This window comes from Pleurodeles waltl, chromosome 5, assembly GCF_031143425.1.
Source record: "Pleurodeles waltl isolate 20211129_DDA chromosome 5, aPleWal1.hap1.20221129, whole genome shotgun sequence".
Taxonomy (NCBI): domain Eukaryota; kingdom Metazoa; phylum Chordata; class Amphibia; order Caudata; family Salamandridae; genus Pleurodeles; species Pleurodeles waltl.
The window spans coordinates 973,502,652-973,528,398 of NC_090444.1; the positions used below are offsets into that span (position 1 = coordinate 973,502,652).

Sequence of the window (25,747 nt, forward strand, 5' to 3'; positions counted from 1 at the left end):
AGTCCGCTAATATCTAAATCCTGTTGAATATTGTGGGAATTAGATTTTGGCGGACGGGATATCCATCACCGTTGTGGCAGAGTAACCCCACCACCAATAGCTAAATCAGGCCCTATGTCCGGTAATTACCTGGTGAGATGAAGTTCTCAGCCTCTGTTAAATTTGTCAGGTCAAATCAGCCAGTATTAATAAAGTAAAAAGAGAACATAATTTACTGTGACATAAGATTTTGTTGAATTAAGCACCAAAATCTCATTGTTAGTTCCTCAAAACTCAGAATAGGTGCAATGTATTGAACCCGTTAAATTTCGAACACTGGAAAGTAATATTGTGTACATTTATAAATTACACCGCCATCTTGCCAACTTATAATCAGGAAATAAAGCCGGAATTCCTGCAACTGTATTAATCAAAAGAACAGTGCTTATATCTAGACAGTTAACAATCTGTCAGGGTTATCGTAATGATATACCATACAACCACTACTGAAATACACCACAGACGTATTTTTTTATTATTGTGAATCACCATCAATGCAGAACAAATTGCTTAAGATACTGACAGAGGATACAATAATGAAAAAAGTGCTCCCCAAGTGAAGAGCACACCAAAAGACATAGAATGAAGGAATTACTGTTGTTTCTACATTAATTAATGTGTTGGTATATTATCACAAAGACAGCCTCCATATGGTTTTTGAACAAATATACGCATAGAACAGTTCCCCTATGGAATGAGAGGTAGCGAGGTCTGTCTTGTTGGCTGTCAACAACGTTTCGACCCTTAGGAAAGATATTAGAGTCTCTTCAGGACAAAAAGTAACCTGGGAAACTAAAATATAACATGGGTGAAGATGTTTGAGTAATCCATCTCTAAGAGCAGTGAGTCTCGTTTGCATTATGAGAGGCGATGTGGGAGAAGAGCTAGGCAGTCTCACCTCGTTGATGTAAACAGATGTGGGAGAAACCCCTCTCTGTGCTAGTGATTCCCATGTACAAGAGGTTATGAGTGTCACTTCTGTTATAGATGTAGATATTGAAGACATCTACTCCCTAAGATCTCACTTGTAATATGGATGCTCACCATGCCCCTCACCAAATGCCAGTGAAAGTCTCAACTTTACCTTGGATGCAAAAGTTGGAGAGTGCTGTTTTCGAGAAACCAATATATTTGCAGTGAATGATGTCTTACAGCGAACATGTAAAAGCGGTACAGAGGTAGGAAAAAACGGTGCCAGGTTATTTCCGTTGCTTGTCTAATAGGAGGTGCTCTTTTTATGGGTACTGGTGCCTGTGCTGCAGTGGTTGGTTTTGCTGTGCTATATGATATATTTGATATAAATGTTTGCATATTGGGAGATGTTCTTTTTCTGGAAGTCATCAAATGTGCTGCACTGGCAGGCATGGAGCTATTTTATAGTATTTCATAGAAATTTCGAGTAGAAAGTAATGTGAGACCTAAATATCCGAAAGCAAAACTATTGTGAAGGGAAATATATACAGGTAAGTGTAGGTTTACTATACTTATCTTCACATATATGTGTCTTCAAAGTAGGTAGATATAGAGTTAAGAACTTTAAATCTAAACTTACCTACATACACTTATCTTTTTGATATTTTGGTCCATGATATTTAGGCCTAAATATCTTTGTTCCAATATTTTGCTACTAAATGTCCTGAGATGCAGCCGTGTGCATGGATACTGTATTGCTCCTGTTGTAACATTTGCTCAGTGCTATGCCAAAAATAAAGTCACCTTTATTTGTAGGCTTTAGTAAGAGATAAGAGGTGACACTACATTTTTTGGGAAAGGCAAACTGTATATGTTACAGGGGACCAGGCGACGGTAAATACAGGGCAAAGTTTGTGCACTAGGTTTGAAATAGATGCCCAATGTTGATATATCAACTTCTGGATTCTCAAGAAGCAGCTGTGATATTTTATGTGGCTAGTGCTTACAGATATAGATGCGTAGGAGTGTAATCAGTCTACTTATAATAAAGGCATGGATTTTAAAACTAGTCGGCATCTAAAAAAACAGAGAAGTTCCTGCACCTTGGAAAAATTACTTTGCTCTTTCATCTGCGTGTCAGAAGGAAGGCGGGAAATTATTTGAAAATGTAAAAGTACATAATTTGATTCTGTAAGGCAGGCATGCCAACGCCTGTTACAGCTGAAAGATCTTTCCACGCAGGGACTTAAAAAGATGTCAAACTGATAAATAACCATTTCCCTTAAACGTTTGTATTTATTTCCAGCACAAGAGGACATTATTTATCTCTGTGTATTTTACTAGCGTCTAATTTTGCGGCATGGACGGGGGGGAGTAGCCGGGGTACGGGCAGCAACGGCGACTGCAACGGGGACTGTGGGCAGGCAGCAACACAATAAAGGGGTGGGTGGCAGAATTGAAGAAGTAACGGAGGGAAAAAAGAAATAGTACCACAATCACAGTCAGAGCAGCAGACGGACACTAATAAGGAGGAATCAATCTGTGCTTGGTCCTTGCTCCAGAGAAAAAACATAAAGTGACGTCTGGCATGTACCAGCCAATTAGGAGACAGCAAAGAAAGGTGCAAATGAAGCCAACAAATAGTAACCAATGGGCGGGATCCAAGCCCTTTCTGTAAACAATAGTGTCTTGCAAGTGAGAGCGCATGGCTAACACAGGCTCAACCCTAAAAATAGGTCTGGAAAAAACTTTTTTTTTTTACAAAAGTTTGGAATTTTCCACATTGAGCTTCTAATTGAAAACTATTTGCTGCTTGAGAGATATTACATTTATCACATTTGATTCCATAATTACAGATATATTGCTTGAGCAGGCCATTTGACACACACATGCACAATATTATGTTTAATAAATTAAAAAAAAGACTCAAATGCTATTTTATAAATCATACTCTGATGTAGTTTCCTCTTGCCTAGCAGAGGCTTGCAGTTTTGATAAAGACAAAAAACATCTGAATAGATCACTGAAAACATGTCCAGTGCATCCCTCTGCAAAATGTTTTGTAAAGAAAGTGCAGACAATAGCAAGATTGGCATTAAAAAGCCTCCATGCATTAGAGTAAAGTGTGCAGCCATGCTGGAAAACATTAATAGCAGTGGCAGGCTAAATATAGTCACCTAAGAATATGTTGCTCCATTAATTAGGATCCTCCTCTCAGTTGATGTCCCTGACAGCAGGTCTTCTATAAGTAACCTAAAAATATCAATGTGGCACTGGGACTATTCATCCGTATAACACTTCTCTATATCCTATATCATGATTTTACCCAGCTAAGTGAATCTTCTGTTTCAACAGAGTTAACCGTAGAAAAGTTACTACATTTATAGAGAGAAAAATGATAAAACTTTCATAATTGCTAGTGAGGAAAAGACCCTTGTCCTACCTACTGCTGATTAGACAATGTCAGGCTTTGGCCCACCACTTTTAGCTCGTCTCCAAAGCAGCTTTTCTGACCAAAAGCAGTCACGTGGACCTTGATGACATACATTATAATTATAGGTTGAATCATTGGCTCCGCTGCCATGGCATATCCTGAGTACAGCAAGGATATGTGGCTTGGTCAGTAGTTGTTTGTGGTTTGCTCCACAAAATAATTGAAGGGTTTAATTTTCCTGTGCAAAAAATAATCTTCTTCTTGAAATGTCAGATTAGTATACCATTGCAAAAACACTAGGCTATCTTTCTGATAGAAGAGTTGAAAAGGATCATCAGCCACACAGGTTTTGGTTTAGATGACTTATCTCCACAAGCCTGGATAAATTTAGGGGATAATTTGTGCTATCACCAATTGTTAGTCTGCCCTTTAACATTTTTGGAAGATATTTTCCCTCATCTATGAACAAACAAAGCTTTACAGTGCGATGATTACTTTTTTCCGCCTCCTTTAAGAAAATGAAAGAACAATCTCTTGTTTTTTGTGAAAGAAAATATAATTGCATTGATTTGTGCAAGCCATACGCAAGGCATTGAGTTTGAGGTATGAGATGCTTAGTTAATGAGGTGACTTTTTAATGATGGCAAAAAGAGTATTTGTAATACATATCCTGTACCTCAAATGACACCACACCCTGCTGCAGTCCTTCTCATGGGTCTTAAACTTCGCAACTCTCTCTGTCACCCTTGCTCCAGACTCGCTACTTCTTTCAAAAAGCAACTTAAAATTGAAAATTATCTGTAGGACTATCATTTCTATTCTGATATACTATTCAATATGTTTTTACAGAATAGTTTATCTGCTTCTAGCATGTTAACTTGGCATTGTTCTGTTATTCATGCAAGTTGGCTACTTAGCAAATAATTTCCTTATAATTATTGCCTTGTTCGTGCTACATTGCAAAATAAATATTTGGGTCCAAATGTACCTTGGTATTTACGTCTATGTTATTCACTCTGAATATATGGACTCTGTCAGGGCACTTATGTCAGACAGACTCCACAGGCTTTAAGAAGAACAAATGTGCTCTCTGAACTATACTGGTAACAATTTAGTTCTTTCACAAGTCACAGTTGGACTTCAATAGGCATAAGAAGTCATGGGAATTATATTCTAAGAAGAATGCCTGTTATACATAACACAATACCCAAAGTTATGTTTTTGGAGCAGCGGAGCAAGGCCAAGAAAAGCATGGTCCATGGAAGAAGGTTCCTTGAAGTCTGTCTTTGAGCACAGTTGCCTGGAAGTGACTACCAACTGACCTACTTGCTTCTTTGCTAATGGAGCAAGACCCATCTTACAAATTGCTCATTTTATGCCTACCATAGTGCTTCAATTCAACTACTAGCTTTCTGTTGCATGTGGACCAGACGCAGCGCACACTTGACCTTGGTCATGCATCTAGGCTGAAAAGCAAAACACTTAATCCAGCCTTCTCCTGCTGTGGCCCAAAAATCTCAAACCCTCTTTCAGATAATAATTGTCTCTCTGCTTCTCTTTCTGACTTTCCAGAAAGCCATGACAATCCAACTCATGAACTACGACCAGGCTCTTTGTTTTGTCACTATTCTCATACTGATGCCTTGTTATTGTTCTCTAAAGTTCCATGCGCAGTTCACTTGTACTCTTGTAATTAGAGCTAGGTTCTACCTATTGAAATATGCATAAATAGATAAACACAAATGGGAATGGGGAGCCCAGCAAGGGTGTAGCTTCGGGGGTGAAGTGGGGTTTGGGGTGACACCCATAAATATAGGTACTCTTGGCCTGGTAGTTGGGTTGGGTCTTTTGTGTCTCTGTCAGATTTCCTTGTCATGGGCCAGAGAATAAAAGACTTTTGTTGTAAAACAGGCGAGGTGGTGAGACAGAGACAGATATATATCTGGTGTCTGAATTTCAGAATGTGAAACCAGATAACCTGGAATCTGTACAACCTCTCTGCTTGTCAAAACTGTTTGATCCTAGGCAAACATTTTATTTTACAGAGCCTCCTTTTTCTTTATTTTCACATATGAGAGCACTGTTAAGTACTTGAGTTTAGGACGTGTGCTGTACAAACACCTCCTATGTTTGTTTTAATGGAGCATAAAGTTACTCCATCTGCTAGAAGAATCTAGGCCACATTTAGGGTTTACATGACTACTGACTTACGTCTTAGTTCACTAATGGCATTCTCATGGGGGAAGGGACAAGCCATTAATGTTGATCACTTCATGTAGAAAAACTATCACTTTTAATAAACGTCTGCCTATGCAGTGATATAATCTGGTGTACTATGGCAAAACGCTTCAGCATGTTAAATAAATATACCTTTTTTTAATTTTGAAGAGACTATATCATATTTTTACATTTTGTTTTTTGAAAGATATGCATTGAAAAGGTTTTCATGCTTGGGTTATGCATGGACTCTTAGAGCCAAGCCGAACTTTTGGCTCGGCTCTGGCTGGGATCAACCCAGTATTAATTCGCTTGTACGCCAACCTCTATTTGCAACTTCAACTTGGTAGATGAGGCTGTCAGTCACTTCATAAAATGATTTGTAAAAGGTGAGGATTGGAAACCATGGAGCTCTATATGCATTGATTTGACAACTCTACCATCAAGTCTTCTTCATAGCTGAGATGAAGAGAAATGCATGCAGTGAAAATACATTTAAAATAAGTGATCCCACGGCAGAGACTCCAGGCCTTTGTATTGTGCATGGCTGTTGTCATAAATTCTCTGGGAAGACTACCGGGCCCAGGTGGTATGGGCATAGCTTCAGAGTGGTGTTTGGGGTGTGGCATTCCTCATATCCATTCTTGGCTTGGTAGTTGGATCTGGGGTTCCTCTGTTGGGTTTGCTATTTCTGTGTAAGTTTGTCTGGATTTTCAAATGGGTGCAGATATACAAAAAAAATTGGAATATACAAAAATTGACAGTAGTAGACTTGGAAAGCTGCACCAGGCTCAGGTTTCCTGTATACTACTAGCAATCAAACACCCAAAAGGTGATTGTATGATTGCTTGCAAATAGTCTAATCAGTGGCAGTCTCTTAAGGCAGCTTTACAACTCATTGTTTTTCGCCCACTGTGCCACTCTAGACAGAGGCTCATCTAATTCAAAAACATATACTGAACTTGTTCTTGAGGCAGGACATCCTGAACCTTGGTCATTTCACCTCTCCACTCTGCAGCCCACTGTTGTTTTAGATGAAAAATTAGAGATTTACTCTCCATCACCCCTGAACCTCACAGACTAAGCCACGCCCCTGGAGCCCAGAAAGATCAAAGATAAAGTTATGTCATTAATTCAACTATTTTGCTGACTATGGCATTTCCTAAAGTGGAACAAAATGCTAATAAAATACTTTATCACTAAGTCAGTGTTTTCTGTTTTACCCAGTTAGGCTAAAATTGATGTTTAACCTTTCTCTAACACCACTTAGGAAAAGTTATTTTGGCTCAATGTGAAAACTGACCTATGCAGTTCTCGACGGTCAAATCGGTTAAGCAACACGTTACTAACTATACCACTTTGCTTTCTGATCGATTATAATTTGTTGCAGAATTAACAGTATTAGCTGCATCTCCAGACTATTTCCTTGTAGCTTTGCATATTACATATGCTATTGATTTGTTCATTTGGTATTTAAAGCCACTGGTACGAGATCACTTCGGTTATTTTATATGATGCACTTTATTATGTTATCGGAGACAGTCAAGCTGCATAACCTGAATCTATAGCTGCACATGTTTTTAATGAGTGGTTTTCGTAGGTTTTCTAAATTAGAGTATATTTGTTGCATTGTTATGAATACCTCTGCACCCTTTGAGACTATTTGTATTTCTAAGGAGGGGCTGTTACTGGAGTATTGATCTTAGCTTCTTAGTGGGCTTACATAGTTAAATAGATTACATTTTTAGACTGTGTTGTTTCATGTTCATTAAGAGGCATACCTGTAGATTCAGCTCTGCGTTGTTCAAATAAACGAAACTGTGCATAGCCAAAACTCTGCTATAGAAATGAGATATGGCCAGCCAGTGTATCACGGTTTAACATCCCCTCCAACGTGAGTCCCTTCAATCCTCAACATTTATTTTCAGTAGTTTGCTGCTGATAAAGTGGTTTGGGTTCAGGAAGGGAGGGCCAGACTGGTCTTATGGGCATTCTGGCATTTTCTCTCTGGAATGCATACTGGTGGGCTGCTTCTAAAGCTGTGTGGGCGGTCATAACCCACCCTTGAAAGCCCTTAGACCATATATTTGATTTGTGTTAAAAAATGCACGCTTAAATCAATTTTTTGCTAAAAATGTATTTTGGGTGCATCCTACCACTCCCCACACCCAGTCTTAGAAGGCCGAGCTCAGATGGTCCAATGCAAGGGCTGATATGTGCATTTTTTCTAGAGCTGGGTTTGGTTCCCAGCCTGGCCCTCTACAAAGGTATGGGACTACATGATATCCTAAAACCTGCCTTTTTCCATGTGTATGGACATTTTCACCAGTGTTCAGGTTATTGAATTCCCAAGCTATTGCAAGGATTTTAACGCCTGAGCAACTCTACGACATTCCAGCAAAGTTTTGTTGATACCCTAGTTGCAATGTCTTTAGGTAAAGTATACAAATGGCTACATGGATTGATGAATTGCTTTCTTTAAACAATGCAGCTAATACTCCTGCACACATTTGATGTGTATCTGAAAATCAACGCCAAGGTGTTCTGTGGTTCTTTTAAAATTGAGTGGCGCTTTTGGCTTCCCAGTGTAATGCAAATTGCCATGTTTCACTTTGACTTCAATAATGCCTCAAGTTACAGTGGCCATTGGTACCATGTTTTTTGGGGATGGTGATCTGCCTGCTCTCAGGGGATATGGTTTGTGCTAATGGCTTTGCACCAGCTGCACTATTGCACTGGTTACAAAAGTGGTCACAAATTATGCACTGACTTTTTGGAACTAATGATTTATTTTGCAAACTCATCTGTGTACCAGTAGGCCGGTTCACAAATACAATGAATCAAAGGGGATTAGAGGACCGCCTGCCTAATTAATATTCATTAGGCAGGTTGCAAATTGTGACTTGCTCCGATTTGCTGTTTTCACAGGGATGACGGCCTGCAAGAGACAGCAGACCTCCCTTCCTACAAATTTATTTAAATATGGATTTTTTTTAAAGCAACACAAGTGTTGAAGGAAATGGATCACTGTCTGCTCCCTCTGTAGCTGCCACAATGCCTCCAAAAGGGATAACCAAATGAAGGGAGACCCTTAACCTTCAAATCAGTTATGCCCCTCACCTTGGTAGTTGGTAACTTGTCAATGGTATGTAACTGAATTTTCAGTTACAAGCCATTAATACACAGGTTATTGATTCATAATTTGAAAGGGACAACCCATACATGCCCCTTGCAAATTGCGAATCAGTAATCATTTATAAGCCCATTTAATGACCCGGAAAATCTTTTTTGAATCACTAAGGGGGTCATTCTGACCTTGGCGGTCCATGACCGCCATGGCGGAGTGCGGCGGAAGCACCGCCAACAGGCTGGCGGTGCTTCATGGGCGATTCTGACCGCGGCAGTAAAGCCGCGGTCGGAAAAGGGGAGCCGGCGGTTTCCCGCCGGTTTCCCGCTGGCCCAGGGAACTCGCCATGGCGGCGCTGCTTGCAGCACCGCCATGGGGATTCGGACCCCCTTACCGCCAGCCTGTTTCTGGCGGTGTCCACCGCCGGAACCAGGATGGCGGGAACGGGTGCCGTGGGGCCCCTGGGGGCCCCTGCACTGCCCATGCCACTGGCATGGGCAGTGCAGGGGCCCCCTAACAGGGCCCCACAAAGATTTTCACTGTCTGCTTAGCAGACAGTGAAAATCGCGATGGGTGCCACTGCACCCGTCGCACCCCTTCAACTCCGCCGGCTCCATTCCGAGCCGGCTTCATTGTTGAAGGGGCTGTCCCGCTGGGCCGGCCGGCGGTCTTCTGGCGGTCACCCGCCGGCCCAGCGGGAAAGCCGGAATGACCGCTGCGGTCTTTTGACCGCGGTGCGGTCTTTCGGCGGGAACCGCTTGGCGGGCGGCGACTGCCGACCGCCGACCGCCGCGGTCAGAATGACCGCCTAAATGTGTTTAGTACATTAAAAATGAATTTAGTGACTGCAAACCCTCCAATTTAGAGAATCAAATGGTCAGCGACCACAAAAACCCTTTCACATCTGCCCTTATTTATTTAACTTGCATCTCTCAAAACTGGGTTCTAATCCAGCTGCTGAACTGAGCCATAGATTGTGTGATTCAGGGCAAGTGTCCACATCTTTATGTGCATCTTCATTACATGCTTACAAATGGATCCCATACTCCTTTTAACTGTTTGTGCAGCACTTTGTTTACTAAGTTTGCTTTTTCCAAGCTGTTATAAGGTTCTATGTGTGGGGAAGAGTACATGTTACAACCCCACTAAAGGAGAAAATAAGAAAAAGAATTGAAGAAATGTACACATGATGCAGGCTAGTGTAAATTTGCTGAACACCATTACCACTATTGTAGCTGATCCTGTTAACAATCGGATATTGTTTCCTGAAGTGGCAGGGTGTAGTTACTGGAGCCTTATATGATTATAAAGACATTTTGAATTTTGGATGTTGTTGTCCTGGCTGGGCATTATAGAGGAAGACATAGCATAAGTAGGGTTATTAAGTCATTTTGAGACGATAAAGGGATTTGCATGCTTTTGGATACATGCTAACTTTACAGCGAAATAGCCAAGTTGTTATTTTATGTTTAAAATGTGTTTGATCTAATGTCAATTGTGTCCTGAAAATCATTTCCAGAGTCTTAAGATCACCACCGGAACATATTGCGCTTTAGTTGACTTAACAAGTGTGGGTAAAAGGCCAACCTTTCCATTTGTTCCATAATCAGGAAGTACAGGAGTTGATTATGTAGACTAAATGTACCTTTGCCATGTTGAATTTTTGTATTTTATATTGCCTCATCCCCTGATGAGTCCTCAAAGCACTTTATGGTCATTAAGTAGGAAGCTACTGTTTTTGTTGTGGCAGCTAGAGTAAGGGTTTGTCCAGTCGTCTTTGCAGAAAAACGTTAGGTGTTATGCAGGATGTTCTGAGGGCTCTTCAGTGTTGGCATACTGAACATCTGGATGCACTTAAGCATGGGCTGAAGCAAAGGGATACAAGAGAGACTTAAAGTCACATGTTTACACGCTTTCTGTCTTCCAATGGTTGGGTACAAATGCTAATGAAGTGCTAGTAGGTGGCTGTGGGTGTGTGTTGCCTGACCTATGTGGTAAGCTTTGGATCTCTTAAATCAGGTTAGAACAGTTTCATCAGGACCTTTGTGGTAAAGTTATTATATGTGAAACTAGGAAACCTCAGGTCTAGCCCAAACTCTCGCGATTGACTCAGTTGTGAGACTCTGAGCAAATCGTGTTATCTCTGTACTTTGTTTCTTTAATCTGCTTGAAACAGGTGTACATTAAATGTTATGTTCTGTGAAAAAAAATCAAACTTGATTTTCTTTTTGTCATTTATATAGTCTTCTTCTAGATGTGCGTAATCCTGTGACATCTTGAGCCTGGCCTTAGCCAAATAATAGATTCTGGCTCAGCCTGAGGTAATCTTGGACCATCAAGTCAAAACAAATCGAGCTCTTAATGCGTGACATACACCAGCACATGTTGTAAGTGAGAGTAAGAGGGGCGAGGGAATGGAGAAGATTGAGTACATGATTGAAGAAGAGAGACAGAGAAGATGAAAAGTGCAATGGCTAGGAAGAGGCAGGACAGAGAGGGTACTGGGGACAACCTGATGAAGGGAACATCAGTTTGATAAGAGAGGATATTTGGCAAAAAGCCCACTGAGAAATGGAAGAGGAGATAGAGAGAGCACGGGAAGGAAAGATGTGCCATGGAACACGGGTGAGACAAGTTGGTGCATAAAGCAGGTAGGGTGGGGGCATAGTCAGTAGTGTGACTGTAACTGCCTGAACTACCAGTCTATCAGGAGCACCAGCTCATCACAACAGGCACATTTCTGCCAATGGTTCAGTCTGCTGCTGCCTCCCTCATGTCCCCTGCACCCCTTCAATTCCACCACCATACCACTCTGGCCTGTACTACCATGACAATGGTTTTGCGGGCTCAGAAGGTACATTGTCTCTTACAGTCTACCCGAACCCCTGGCTTGGCTCTTGCTTGCTTATGCTACTTTTATTCTCTAGAGTATGCACCTAAATTCCATGTATAAATGTCCGTATAAAAACTCCTTAGACTTGAAGGATAAAAGCAGGGTAACAGCAGTAAACCTTTTTCATCTGTGCTTTTTTTCATTTATAGCATACAACGGTTTTGCCTTTCATATTAATCGAGATGAGAACAACACACCATCAATATCCGAGCAGGAGCTGCGGGCTGGCTGCAGTGTGCACATTTTCCATTGGCTACATACTATGGTAAGGACTGTGCAGACTATGTTTTCATATTCAGGTTGGTTTTAAACCAGTTAATTAAGGCTACATGGAAATGTTATATAAAGTGAGCATTAGCAGAACTAAGATACAATTTCATGGGCCTATTCACAAAGGTAAACTTACTGGTAAAATTTGGAATAAATGGAGGTCTATTCCACTGGGAAGTAGAGCCCCTATGGTTGAGGTCTCCGCCCCCGTGGTGAAGAACTCCACCACCATACTGGAGATCCCTGCCACAATGGTGGAGATATCTGCCATCTTGATGAAGACCTCCATATAGGAATGGATAGGGAAAATTATTAAATTCTAATATTTTTTTAATGTTTCATGTATTTTATTGTAAAAAGTAAATGTAAAATAAATTAAAATAAATATTTTTACTCTTGAACTATTAAAATCAAATGTTGGAGTACATTACCTCTTCAACGTAAATGTTTAATAATGTACTAAATAGGCCAAGATGGCGTTGGAGTTGGTCATTCTTTGAAGCAGCTCCACATCGGGCCCTCGCTTTAATCCTTTGAAATCCTTGTGAGTCCCATGCTTGTGGCTCTAAATTCAGTGCCTGCATCCCACTAGCCAGGGGGTTAAAGGTGGGAAACACGTCACTGCCTGGAGGAGATATCCCGGTGCCGTCGAGGCTGTGGTTTGGTGCAGCTTTTCCGGGGCCTTCCGAGGGCGGGTCCCGAGGCTAAATTGGAGCTGAAGGGGAGGCCCACCCGAGACACTGCAAGTGCCGTGGGCCCTCTGGGGAATGGGCACTCACCCATGGAGTGATCTGGCAGACAGTTGGGAGCGGGAGACCTGGTGCCGGCACCCATATACAACGGAGGACAGGTGGACCCGGGATCGGCAGCGACATCGCACTACTATCCCCTTTTACCCACTCCACCACTAACTTACTGAGGAACATTGGGGGAGTGATCAGGCAGTCACTGCACCCAGCTCATCCTGCCTCAGGATCCTACATGCATGAGTGGAGGGGAAGAAGTGCCTTGTGCCCTCCTGTGGCGGCTGCCCTGCTTGTGAATGCTGTGACAGGTGAGAGACTTAGTAGCCTACCCCCACAACTTCTCTATAACAACTCCAGCGCAAGGGGGGCAGGCAGTGTAGTGCATGGCAGGCGGATCGGCCTGAGTCCCCGGAGACAGAGGAGGCGACCTGAATTGCCAATAGCGGCCTCCACTGGGCCTCCACCGTGAGGTGTGTGGCTACTGTGGACTGCAATCACATAGGCGTAGTGGATGGGCCCGGGCAGTGGGGCTGGCAGTAAAAGACTCTGGTGGCTCAAAAGGGTGTAGGTGAGAAGCAAGACCCCAAGGAACGACGTCAGAGATGAGAAAGGGCCTTTCGATCCGCAGATGAGTTTGGGCTTAGTGTGTCTCCTTCTGGCCTTGGGCCTGATTAAACCCAAGCATGCCAGACGGACATGGGGACATAAAGTGATAGCCCCTCACCTGCATGCTCTGGTCTCCTGAGGCTAGTGTGGCTGTCCACCAGAGGATGAAGATTGGCATCTCCTGATACAGGAGGCAGAAACTAGGGGGATAAGAGAACAGAGGGGTGGTATCCCCCACCCCTGCACTGAGATGCAGTAGTGAAAGCTTGCCCGTATCCCTGGACAAGCGGGTTCCCCGCACAAGATACTGCCTAAAATCACTGGGAAACCTGAGTTGAGGTCACAGGAGTGGTGGGCCAGAACAGGCGGCATTACCCATGATTATTACCCCAGACCCTCTCGCCAGGGGAAAATGGACCAATATACGAAAGGTGTGACTGCTCCGGCGAATGATGCTACAGAGACAATGCCAGATAATGCTGCCCTCCTCCTAGCCATCCAGTCATCTCTGAAGGCCCTAGAGGGCAGCGTGGGTGAGGTGCACTGAGTGGTCTTCCTTCTGTGCCAGGATCTCTGAAATGTGGAGAGAGTCTCCTCAGCCGAAGCCATAATATCCGAGCTTGAGGACACAGTCCAGGCCCTCTCAAAAGAGATGACAGAAGCTTCAACCACTAATTGGGATGTGATGTAGAGAATGAAAGATGCTGAAAACCGCACCTGGCGGAACAACCTCTGATTTGTAGGATTCTCGGAAGGGATTGAGGGCCGGAGTATGCTGCAATTCCTGAATGGGTGGTTACCATGAACAATGCCCCAAGATAAACTCTCTTCCTTCTTTATAATAGAACATGCACATCAAGAACTCTGAGGTAGGCCACCACCAGGGACTCCCCCAGGGCCAGTGATAGCACGCTTTCTGAACTTTCAAGGCAAGGACATGATCATCACGAAGCATGCAAAATGGGGGAGGTGTGCCATGAGAACTCCAGGATCCTGCTCTTCCCAGACTACACATGGGAGTTTCAGCGACAATGGTGCACTTCCGATTGGGTGAAGGCCAAGCTGCGCCAACTCCAGTACATGCGTGTATTCCCTGTCAAGTTAAAAGTCATATTTGAAGGAAGTAGCGCCTCTTCCAGTCACCAGAAGAGGCATGGGAGTGGCTGGAGGAGCGCCCCAGGCTGCAGGGGAGCAGGAGTGGAGACCTGGACCACCCCCAGCCGGTGGAGGGGGCGCGACCCAAAGACAAAACAGCGGCCAAAGAGGAGAGGCCAATCCTCGCAGAGGAGGGGAGGGGGAACACTGTGGTGTGGCGCAGATCCCGGTACATGGCTGACACTCACCTAAGTCTCAGATGAGGGCAGGGCATCGACTGCCAAAAAAAAGAAAAGCACAGCTCTGGGAGAAAAAGGCGTTGCATGGCTCTATGGAAGACAAGAGATTGGTCCGGAGATCCCCCACCCTCTGGTGGTGGCCATCGCCTATCTGGAACATTACCTTAAGGTCCCCTCTCTGACACCATTGCATCCGGACTGACAGAGACATCATTAATCATGGACTAACGGTGAAAACTGGGGCCCGGGAGTGGGAATCTCCTCACCCCATAATCAACAGCTCATTGAGTCGGAGCGGCTACATTCTAATAGCAATCATATCGCCACCGCATTCAGGCATGGAAGGCTCTAACTGTGTGTTACTGAGTGAATGATTTAAAGGGGGGGCTGGGCTACAGACCTCTCCGATCCCTCTGTTTATGAGTTACTAGTTATGTTTATGGGGACATGCACTCACAGAGGCCATTGGGGGGTGGGTAGGGAGTGAGACAGATAATAGTCAGAAGCTGTGTTGATGGAGGGATTGTATTTATGGACTTGGAGTGGAATAAGATCAAACAAGGGGACAATAATGGGAGCTGTTGCAAGCGGAGGTCGGACATGTTACAAAATGCAGATAGAAGAGGATAGGAGGCAAGGTGGACAGAGATGTTCCATAATGACCTGTAACGTAAACGAGCTAGGCAGCAAAATGAAGAGAGGACTGGTGGCCACATGCATCAGGAGACTTAAACCGGAAGTGGTCTTACTGCAGACGACCCCCCTGCAAGGCTCTCAATGCAGATTTTTTAGGAAAGGGGGCTTACATGATGTAGCCATATGTCGGCTTCATCACGAGATCCCGGGGAGTCGCCATTCTGATCAGGAAAATACCCCTGTTTAAGATGGAAAAACCTGGGTACACCCAAATGGAACATATTTGGCTGTCAAAGGAATGTGGGGACAGAGAGATGTAACCCTGATTAGTGTGTATGCTCATCTGAGACTCCAGAGGCAAACCCTAGACAAAGTCACTGAGATACTCTAAGAGGGAGGCTCTTCCATTCACGTAATTGGGGGTGATTTTAATGAGGTAATTAGCCCAGAACTAGATCGCTCAGGCCTGGCCCAATAACATTGACAGATACACCATTGGTAGGCTTTGTGACAACCTTGCAGTTATCTTATCTCTAGCAGCGCAGTCGTCCAGGAGACCTCAAATACTCCTATTTCTCTGGATCCTATGGAGTGTTCTCCGGGCTGGACTACATCTTCACTCTGGCGGGGAAGGTAGAAGGAATTGATAAAGCTGGGTTTCAGGCAAGGAGCCTGACCAGTCACTCCCCCCTCTGGATAACGTTCAGGACATGGTCTAGAAGCCGGGGCACAGGACAGAGGCTGAATGCCTGGGAACTAAAAGGTGAGATAGTCTCACATGAACTTAAAATAGAAACTGAGCTGTACTTTAGTGAGAACAGGAATTCAGTGGCAGTTGCATTTGGGAGTCCTACACAACTGCACTGAGAGATAGGCACAGAACATTATAACCCATAAAAAGTAGAGGGGGGTACAGGACATAGAGTCACTGGAAAGGCATCTACTTTAACTAGAGGGGAGACCGTCTGGTGGGTTCTGATCCCACCATCCTACTTAAGATAGCGATCCTCCGCAAGGAATGTCAATCTGTAGTGGATAAAGAAGCAAAAACCCTTATTTTAGCACAGCAACATCCTGTTTATGACACGGTCGACAAGGCTGGTAGATTACTGGCATGGTTGGGGAGGAAAGAGGCAAAGGCTTGCTGAGGCCACTGCATACAGGGAGGAAATACTTAAATATATTCCACAAACCAGGACATAGCCAACGAGTTTGGACAATATTACAAGGAGTTCTGTAGGGCACTCCCACTGGCAAACTCTTCTCCAATAGAGAAATACCTAGTGGGATGAAGGTCCCTCTCCTAACAGCAGAAGACTGTGAGACTTCAGAGGAAGATGTAACGCTTCCAGAGATATTAACAGCGATCAGCAAACTGAAGTCAGGTAAAATCCCTGGCCCTAATGGCATACCAGTAGAGTTGTTGAAGAGAAATGCTGGGATCCTAGGTCCATACTTGTTCAAAATGTATACAGAGGCAAGAAATGAGAGCACCCTACCTCCAGACCTCTGCCAAGCCACAATAGTGATAATCCACAAACCAGGAAAACCGGCCACAGACTGCAACTCATATTGTCCAATCTCGCTACTTAACATAGAGACAAAGATTCTGGCATTGATACGTGCCATGTGGCTGATAGCAGTCATAACTCCCCTGATCCATATGGACCAATCTGGCTTCAAGCCAGAGGTCTACCAGATTCAATCCTTGCAGGCTCCATAACTGGCTGGAAACCGTACAAGTAAGGGAAGAACCCCACATGTTCCTGTCCCTGGATCTCAAGAAGGCATTTGATGCTGTCCACTAGTCCTTCCTGACGCAGGACCTTAAAAGGTTTGGGTTTGAACTCAATTTCCTAGGCTGGCTAGTGATATTATACAGTAATCCAATGGCTGCAGTCAGAGTGAAGGGGGAAGCCTCTGCGGAGTTCCCCATTGGGTGAGGTATAAGACAGGGCTGCCCCTTGTCCCCCCCTACTGTTTGCTCTCACGTTGGAGCCACTGGCTTGCATAGTCTGGACACAGCCGGATATTGCAGGATTCTGAATGAGGGAGGACACAAGTGGATTTCAATATATGTTGATGACATCCTCCTCTATATTCCATGTCCAAGTGAGACTCTGCCAGGAGAGTTCCGGACTTTTGAACTATATGGAGCTCACACAGGCTATACAAGAAACTGGGACAAATCATGTTTGTATCTGGTGGGAGGTAACTTCGACCCATTAGACCTACCAGGTAACATGCAAATAGATAGGGAGGGGTTTCAATACCTGAGGTTATAGGTGACCTCAGACGGGGAACTCAGCCTAGGTCAGAATATCAGGAGGGTAACGACAGATTTTCATGGAGATGTCGAAAGGTGGAGGAAACTACCACTGACTTTACTAGGGAGGGCTGCTATGTTCAAAATGATAGCCCTGCCAAAACTACTGTACGTCCTCCCGAACACATACCACAAGCTCCCAGAAGAGATCCTTATCAGAATAGACAGTGAGGTCCAGAAACTGTTATGGAACGGGGGCTCCCACAAGTGGCACTGCGGACACAGCAGCAAAGCCAAAGCACTAGGGGAATAGCCCTCCCAGACACACGGGTACACTACTGAGTGGCACACTTGATAGTGATTAGGGGTATGCACCTGGAGACCAGCCCACTAATGCAATATAGAAAGGCCAGCTCAGATCCTATTTACACGATCTTTATGGAGGGAAGAGGCAAGAAAGCTGCTGACAACAACACAGATAACTATAGATGCCTGCGATGGGAGGGAAAGTACATGGGATAGGACACAAGGCTCATCCGAGAAAATCCCCTGTGGGTGGGAGCATGCCTAAAAGTAGTCAGGAAACTCAAAGGGTTTGGGACATGAGGCACAATAGAGATTTCCAAGTTAGGTGATCTATTGGAGGGGGAGACCTGGTACCGTTAGATTCCCTCCAGAGAGAATATCAACTTCACAAGACATAACACTTTAAATACATACACCATAAACAGGCCTGGAGGGTGGAGGGATTGGATGCAGCAGGCATTCCTGAATATGTACCTCAAGAGGAGAGACTACTCTAGGACATACAAGGCGATTAATAACAACATGCCTGACACACTGGAGAAACTGAGAAAAAGATGGGAAAGTGAGATGAGAGAACTGGATGACACAGACTGGGTTGTGGCATTGATGTAAATGAGGGGGGTGCCAATTGAATCCAGTCTAAGGCTGAGCCAATCCAAGATCCTGTACATGGTTTATTACAAAGCAGAAAAGGGGTTGTCCCTGCATACACTTTGGTACTGTCCCAGCATACATCCATACTGGTCCAAAATATTGGGAGAGTTGGACATGATATTGGTGGAAAGTATCCCAGTGATCCCTAAAAATGCCCTTCTGGGTATACCTACAAAGGTGGACATACAGTAACCTAAGGTTCTCTTTTGAAATTTGGGTCTAATAGAGGCCAAGAAAGATGTGACCACATTTTGGGGAGCCCTAGAGCGGCCCACCATTAGGGAATAGAAAACAGGAATGGGCTTGTACTTGGCAGCTGAAAAAGTCACATACAAGGCTAAAGGATCCCCAATGAAATTGTATACGTTATGGGGTCTCTTGAGGAAACACTGTGGCATAATAGAAGGGAAAAGAGGGGAGCGACCCCATTCTAATCCGTCCCAATAGCCTCAATAAAAGTCAGCCTGATGCGACCTAATGCCCGAGGAATGATTGACGGCCAAGAACGAACGGCCACTATACTGAACTATTGTAAAATGTAACACATGCATTTCCACTCCAATGGAGTACTTGTTGTGGGTGACTTGTTGAGCACCTTATTTTGCTTGAAGGAAAGACCGAATAAAAATACAATATATTAAATAATTTAAATATATGAATTTATTTGAAAAATATTAACTTTTAAACAACATTAATGTTCGTAAATGTAATTAATAATTGTGTTTATGCAAATTTTATTTTAAATTTTAACATAATTTTGAAGGTTGAATTTATGTTTTTGTAGTAAGGTAAACTTTAATTTTTAAATGAAATGTGTAGGTATTCATTTTGCATAAGTTACATACAAAATCGAAATAATTGAATCATTTTAGTATAATTTCCCGTTTCCTATTAAGTGCCTAACTCCATTATTTTATATTAGAGTGTGTTGTAGTACCTCTGGGCATTGTGTGGTGCCAGAAGTACTCCAGTGCAGAGGTAAAGTACATATACTACTGTTTTAGCACTTTTACAGCAGTAATATTTTAAGAAGTGTAGTTTGTGAATAGACATGTTCTTACTCAGCTATTGGTGGGTGTTTGGATTAAAATACCCCTCCTTAAACTCCTCCTTAGTCCGCACCTAATTTCCTCCTTATTCCTCCCTAACAGCCACCTTCATTTGGAAGTAGATATTCCCCATTTCCCCACCACTCCGTCAACCCCTTCAACATTTACCTAAAAGTAGTAAACGTATATGTGCAGAGATCATCCACCGAAAATATAGGCGAGGTGGAGGTGGTGATTTCCACCAACAGGTTTGTAAATGGTGTTTCATAGTAGATACGTAGTACTAATGTAGTACTAGTTCGTGTACTACAAAAAGCAGTTTGTGAATCAGGCCATATATGTGCCACACATTTGAGACTGACTTGTATCTTAAATAGTTGAAGAGCTGAAACAGCAATATTGTAACACCTTAGACAGTGGTAAATGGTAGGTTTGCACTGGAACGTTCAAGGTATGTGTTGCTTTTTCTGGAAATATAACAGCATGTTTTGTCACAAGTAAACAGCAGAACATAATAAAATAACATACACAAAGCAAGGTAAAAACGCAATTAAAACAGCTTGGTATCTCACAACAAAATAGTCAAAAGAGAATGTAATACCACAATCAAAATACACCACAACAAATGTGCAATAATGCAGCAGGAAAAAACAACAGAACACATCACAATCTCAACAAAATAACACACAAATACTGTGTATAAACGTTCTGGTCACACACCACTGTTTCAGAATATGATGAATATGATGGTAAAGGTTTTAGGAGCACGCACTGCCTTAATTTATAACCAAGGACATGAAATAGCTATTTTGTTATTTGTGATTTGGCCCATGATCTTTCTTAGCTCTAAGAAGTTTTTGCTGTTCTTTAGTTTCCCCTCCATATTTATATTTTTAGAATTTAAATGCCAGACCGCATTCAAGAGGAATTTGTTGAACAATCCCATGTAAGCAACGGGCTTTCCAACTCTACCTTCTTTTTCAAGTATTTTTTGTTTCAATAACTGTGAGCTTATTTGGATATTCAATTTATCACCTCCAGTTTTCCATTCTGTTTTGTGATCTTTCACACACCATGCAGGAAATACATGAAAAAGAAAACTTCTTTCAGTGCATTGGCAGATCTCTTTGGAAGAAATGGGTACACGTTGTACAGCTTTGTGTTCATAGTTGTACCTAAAGTAGACATGAAATCGATTATCGTTTTAAAAATGAAGCTGGCAAAGTGGTTCTAGCTCGTCTTAAAACAATTCGCACCTGACCACAGCTGGTGCGTTAATTGAAAGAAACAGAGAAATTAAAGACCAAAACTATCATTATTTTAAGATTTGTCCCCCTCAAAAGATACATATCTTTGATAATGAGTGGAACATCAATGCAGCACCTCCAAGATACGGTGCACTAGTGCAATGCACAGCGCTTGCTAGAGAAGTGCTGCGTGTGCAGCTCCTGAAAGCGTGGCAAAGCCTTGGCACGGGAGGGAAAGTGAACACAGTGCTTACTGTCACTTCTGAGCTTGAACTGCTCATGCGCGTCCCCGTGAACCTTTGAAGGGGACATTTTAACTAACACAATGGCAGAGCAAGGGTGTCGTGGCCTACTTTTGCCTGGTTATGTAGTAAAATTCAGCCATAATTATGTTCAGTGGTCGCTTGGACCCAGGGACGCTTCTAGCGCTGGTGGCGCCCGGTGCAGCAGTATTTTTTGGCTCCCCCACTCCACGACCACCTCCTCGATTTCCCTCACTACCACCCAGCGAAAGAGCACCTCATCGCTCCATAACCCCACCCCACATTCATTTAATTTGTTTTAAAGCAAGGGTTGGCTTTGCTAATCCGATCAGCTATCCACAAAAATATAGTTCTGTTGTCTAGAGCCGGCATATTAACCCTCAGTGCTACTTTAAGGCGAGTCAAAACTGCCACTAGACAAGACTCCGACCCCTCTCCCTAGCAAGAATATTAATTACAAGAGCTATCTTGACATTTCAATTGCTTCCTGAAGGCTGGACCCACAAGCAAGTTTTTAGCTGGTGCTTTTAATAAATCGCAAGTTTCATAAGTTATTGCTAAACACAGCGCCCCCTTCCCTGAGGTCAGCGCACCGACCCCCCAACACCTGGTGCGTCCGCACCGGTCGCACCACTGTAAAGCCCCCCCGCTTGGACCCCTGGGGCCGCAGGGTCACTTCACCTGCTCCGCTAATGTCTAGATCACTTAACGTTAGGCATCATTCCACAGCCAGTAGCCACAAACAAGCGAAACCAAGCACTGCGGCCTGTGGACCCACTTATTAAAATCTCGATATACCCTACTGCGGGGGTCAAAGCCCAAGCGTCAAAGCAGATGATATTATCGAGAAAAAGCAGACAGACCTCTGCACTGTCTGTGCTTGAATATGGCTCAGGGGTAGTTCAGTAATTAGAAAATTGTAAAGAAAGGTAATAAAACAAGAACTCTGGCCCCCACCAGAGCCTGGGGCGCCCCCCTAAGGACTGACAACAAAAAACAATACGAAGTGCACTTTGTGCCAGTCCATTTTCAGGGATTACAATAAGTACCCAAGGAGGTGTGGGCAAACTCCCTTTTCCACGTGATTACGTTTTAAAAGTGAGCTTTTATATGGGGTGTCGGGTAAGGAGAGATGAAACTCTCCTCGTCAAGAAATGCATGTGACAAGGAAGGAAATGAGGAGGGAAAGAAAGCAGTGCCCTTTACTAGCATTAAGACCTTGAAGATAGTTTAGAAATGAGCTACAGAAAAGCAGCATTTAAATTATTTTAAAATTGCTTCACACCCTTCCTGTCTTGAAAGCTAAGTTTTCACTTGTTTATTTCCTGATCAGATAATTTTTGATTCACAGATGCACAATGGCAACATATCTTTGCTGTAATAGGGAGGAAGAAGGAGGAATAAGAGTGGTTCTCTGTGTATTCCACAGCACATGTTCTATTGGGAAGACAAAGCATGGGCTGAAGGAACAGGAACAATGTACAACATCCCACTGGATATTTATGTTTTTATTGATGGGGAAAGAAAATGTGCCTAAAGCCCTCCTATATCTGTAATACAACTTAGCCCTTTCTCTCTACAAGGTAGTTCTGGAAGATTATTTGTAAAAGTTCAGGCTGACGAATGTTAAAAGGAACTTTTTACGTCTGGATATTATAATGCAGCTGTGAAAATGACCTATCACTTTCCAAGACGTATCGTAAAACAACTTCATTACTGAGCTATGGATAATACCGTTACACCAATAGAGCAAGCAGGTTTCAAAGTCAATAGTTCCACACTGAACAATATTGGTATATTACAGAGAGATCTTTACGATGTAGAAAATGAAGAAATTTGGGGGTTCCTAAAAAGAAAGGATCTAAATCAGAGCATACAATATAAATGTGTTTGATCCTATTCATTGTTTGGTTGAGCACAAATGTCTAGAGACATTGAAGTGCTAAGAGGGCAGTAATATCTGTTCCATGGAGATGGTAGACTACGGATATTGTTTGTTTTATAAACGATATTTCCCTACTTCCAACGAGAACTAGAAATAAATGCCAAATGGCTGCTGAGGCAGTAATCCTCATAGTGTGTTGTATCTGCGAGAATAAGTACTGCCAACTAAAGAAGCGCCTTGAAACATAGGAAACATAGTACTCACATATTGGAAAGATCAACATATCTGGTTTTGGCTGCCAGCCTTTTGATTTTGTCAATGTTTGTTTTATTTTGTTTTTTAGTAAACTTTTATTGTTGTGGAAGCTGCTGGGCCCGGCTTAACATGAAAAAAATGGCTAAAAGAAAAATATATTTTGAACTCAAAAACCATACAGTAGTTTTTGTCACTGAAGAGAACTACTTTTTATGTAAATGTGCTACTTGTGAAAGGGCAGATTGCCATCTCTCGCATTGACAGAGAGGATAGCTAGTTGCTGAAGTAAGCTGACCCACTTCCTCATGCTGTGTGGAGTAGAGGACAGAATAAAAACGTGAACGTGAATACAGTAATAAGCCAATGGATGATGGGGAACGATTGAAAGCCCCCTACAAGTAAGTATATCTTTCTTTCTTTCTTCTTTATTTAAGAATGAAAACACAATCCATAAAAGAAGAACACGGATCATGTACAATCAAAAAGGACTGATCCTAAAACAGGCACAATTAAAAGGAACACATCCTACAATCAATAAATAAATGTAAAATATTCCTATTAAAAAAATAGATAAGTACGTATGTTATTTTGGATGCCCAGGGCCCTCTGAAAATCTGTTTGACAATGGCTCTCCTAAACATTGGGTGGATCGAGGACAGTTTTAAACCTCAAAGTGTATGGGGCAATGTGTCCCTAGACATAAGTTTCAAAACAGCATTTCAAATACAGTCAATAAGAAAGGACTGTCTCCTAAAGAGAGTTTAAGATTAGAATTTCGGAAAACCATGAAGGTTTATTACAAAAATTCTAAAGTACAAGACAGAAGTAGTAAAATGCAGATGCAGCAGTAATCTGATTGAATTATATAGAAGTAATTTTCCATGAAGGCTTTCATATGCAGAGTAAAAAATAGTAGTAAGCGAAAATCAGAGAATTGCTTAGCCCCAAGTCTGCATCAGAATCAGTAAAAAAGTGTGCCGCTCCCTAATAAAGCCACCTCTTCTCACTTAGGGGCATATTTATACTCTGTTTGCACCAAATTAGCATCACCTTTTTTTCCTCTAATTCGGTGCAAAACTAACTCCATATTTATACTTTGGCGCTAGGCCTGTCTAGCGACAGATTTATGGAGTTAGAGTAATTTTTTGGAACTGGAAACCTACCTTGCCTTAATGAGATGCAAGGTAGGCGTCCCACTGCAAAAAATTACTCTATGGCCTTAACACCATATTTATACTCCCGTGCAAAAATGGTGCACGGGAGGGAGGAGAGCTTGCATTGCCCCATTTTTTAACACCTGGGTCGGGGCAGGCGTTAGGGGACCTGTGGGCCTATTTCCATGGTGAAACACCATGGAATAAGCCCAGAGGTGCCCTTCCCAGGCCCCAGGGACACCACCCCCCCCACACCAGAGGGACTGCAAAGGATGGGGGACCCCATCCCAGGTAAGTACAGGTAAGTATTGCATTTTATTTTGTTAAAGTGCCATAGGCGGACCTAAAATGGGCCCCCATACATGGCACACAGTGCAATGGCCATGCCCAGGGGACCCCGGTCCCCTGTGCTGGCTATTGGGGTGGTGGGCATGACTCCTGTCTTTTCTAAGACAGGAGTCATGTGGTATGGTAGGTTTTGCATCAGAAAATGACTCTAAGCAGGTTAGAGTCATTTTTTTTACTCTAACATGCCTAACGTAAGTTTTGGTGCAAAACCCCCTTCTTTCATACTGCCAGCCCCACCCGACTAACATCATTTTTTTTTACGCTAGCCTGCCCTTTGCACCGGCTTGCACTATTCCATAAATATGGTGCCCAGCTGGTGCACAGAAATTGGGCAAGCTGGTGCTAAACTTTTTGGTGCAAAACTGAGTTAGTGCAGTTTTGCACCAAAAAGTATAAATCAGGGCCTTAATGTTGTCTGGAGGTGTTGCAACAAACTAGTTACACGAACACCAGTAAATACTTGTAATGCATTGAATGTAACAAAGTGTAGAAGCGGATAGACCTTCCTCTAGCGAGCTCCTCAAGAACAGTGTTACACAGAAACAAACAATCCACATTGTGCTGCCTAACTGAGGCCTAGTTAGCCTAAGCCATGGAAAAAAACACTTTAGCACCTCATAGCAAGTTAGTTTCAGTTGCAATAGCTCTGTGTCGTGTCAGTATAAAAATATAAATCAAGTCCAGAGCAACTGATATTAATGCACATTTTAGTAAATTCATGAAAAGTCAAATGTTTTATATATATATTTATATATATATATACTTAAATATATATTTTAAATAACATTTTAGTCAAATTAAAAGGGCTAACACCAGGCATAAACACCAACATGCACACATAATACAAGTGTACTAGTTTACTAATATTTAAAAGAATAAGCCAAGTCAAAAACTATACAGTTCAACAATTACACATAGATGATCCAAGAGTTCAGTCAGCACAAAGTGAGGTAGTCCCACACTAATCATCTTACAGTAGGTTTATGTAGCCATGGGTTGTTGTTCCCACGTTTCTACATTACATTAAACAAAAGGATATACATTCATGACTTATGGACCAGATGTGAATATATCCAGAAAAACACTTTTCTAAAATGTTTCCGGTG

The 25,747-nt window shown here is 42.8% G+C and overlaps 1 protein-coding gene across 1 annotated transcript in view; it reads left to right on the forward strand.

Annotated features, from left to right (window-relative positions):
- AIG1 (androgen induced 1) overlaps window positions 1–25,747 on the forward strand; it is a 1,628,904-nt gene that overhangs the window by 1,346,546 nt on the left and 256,611 nt on the right. The window contains exon 4 of the mRNA XM_069235116.1: window positions 11,772–11,887. Within this exon, the coding sequence (XP_069091217.1) occupies window positions 11,772–11,887 (116 nt within the window). The remainder of the gene's footprint in view (window positions 1–11,771; window positions 11,888–25,747) is intronic.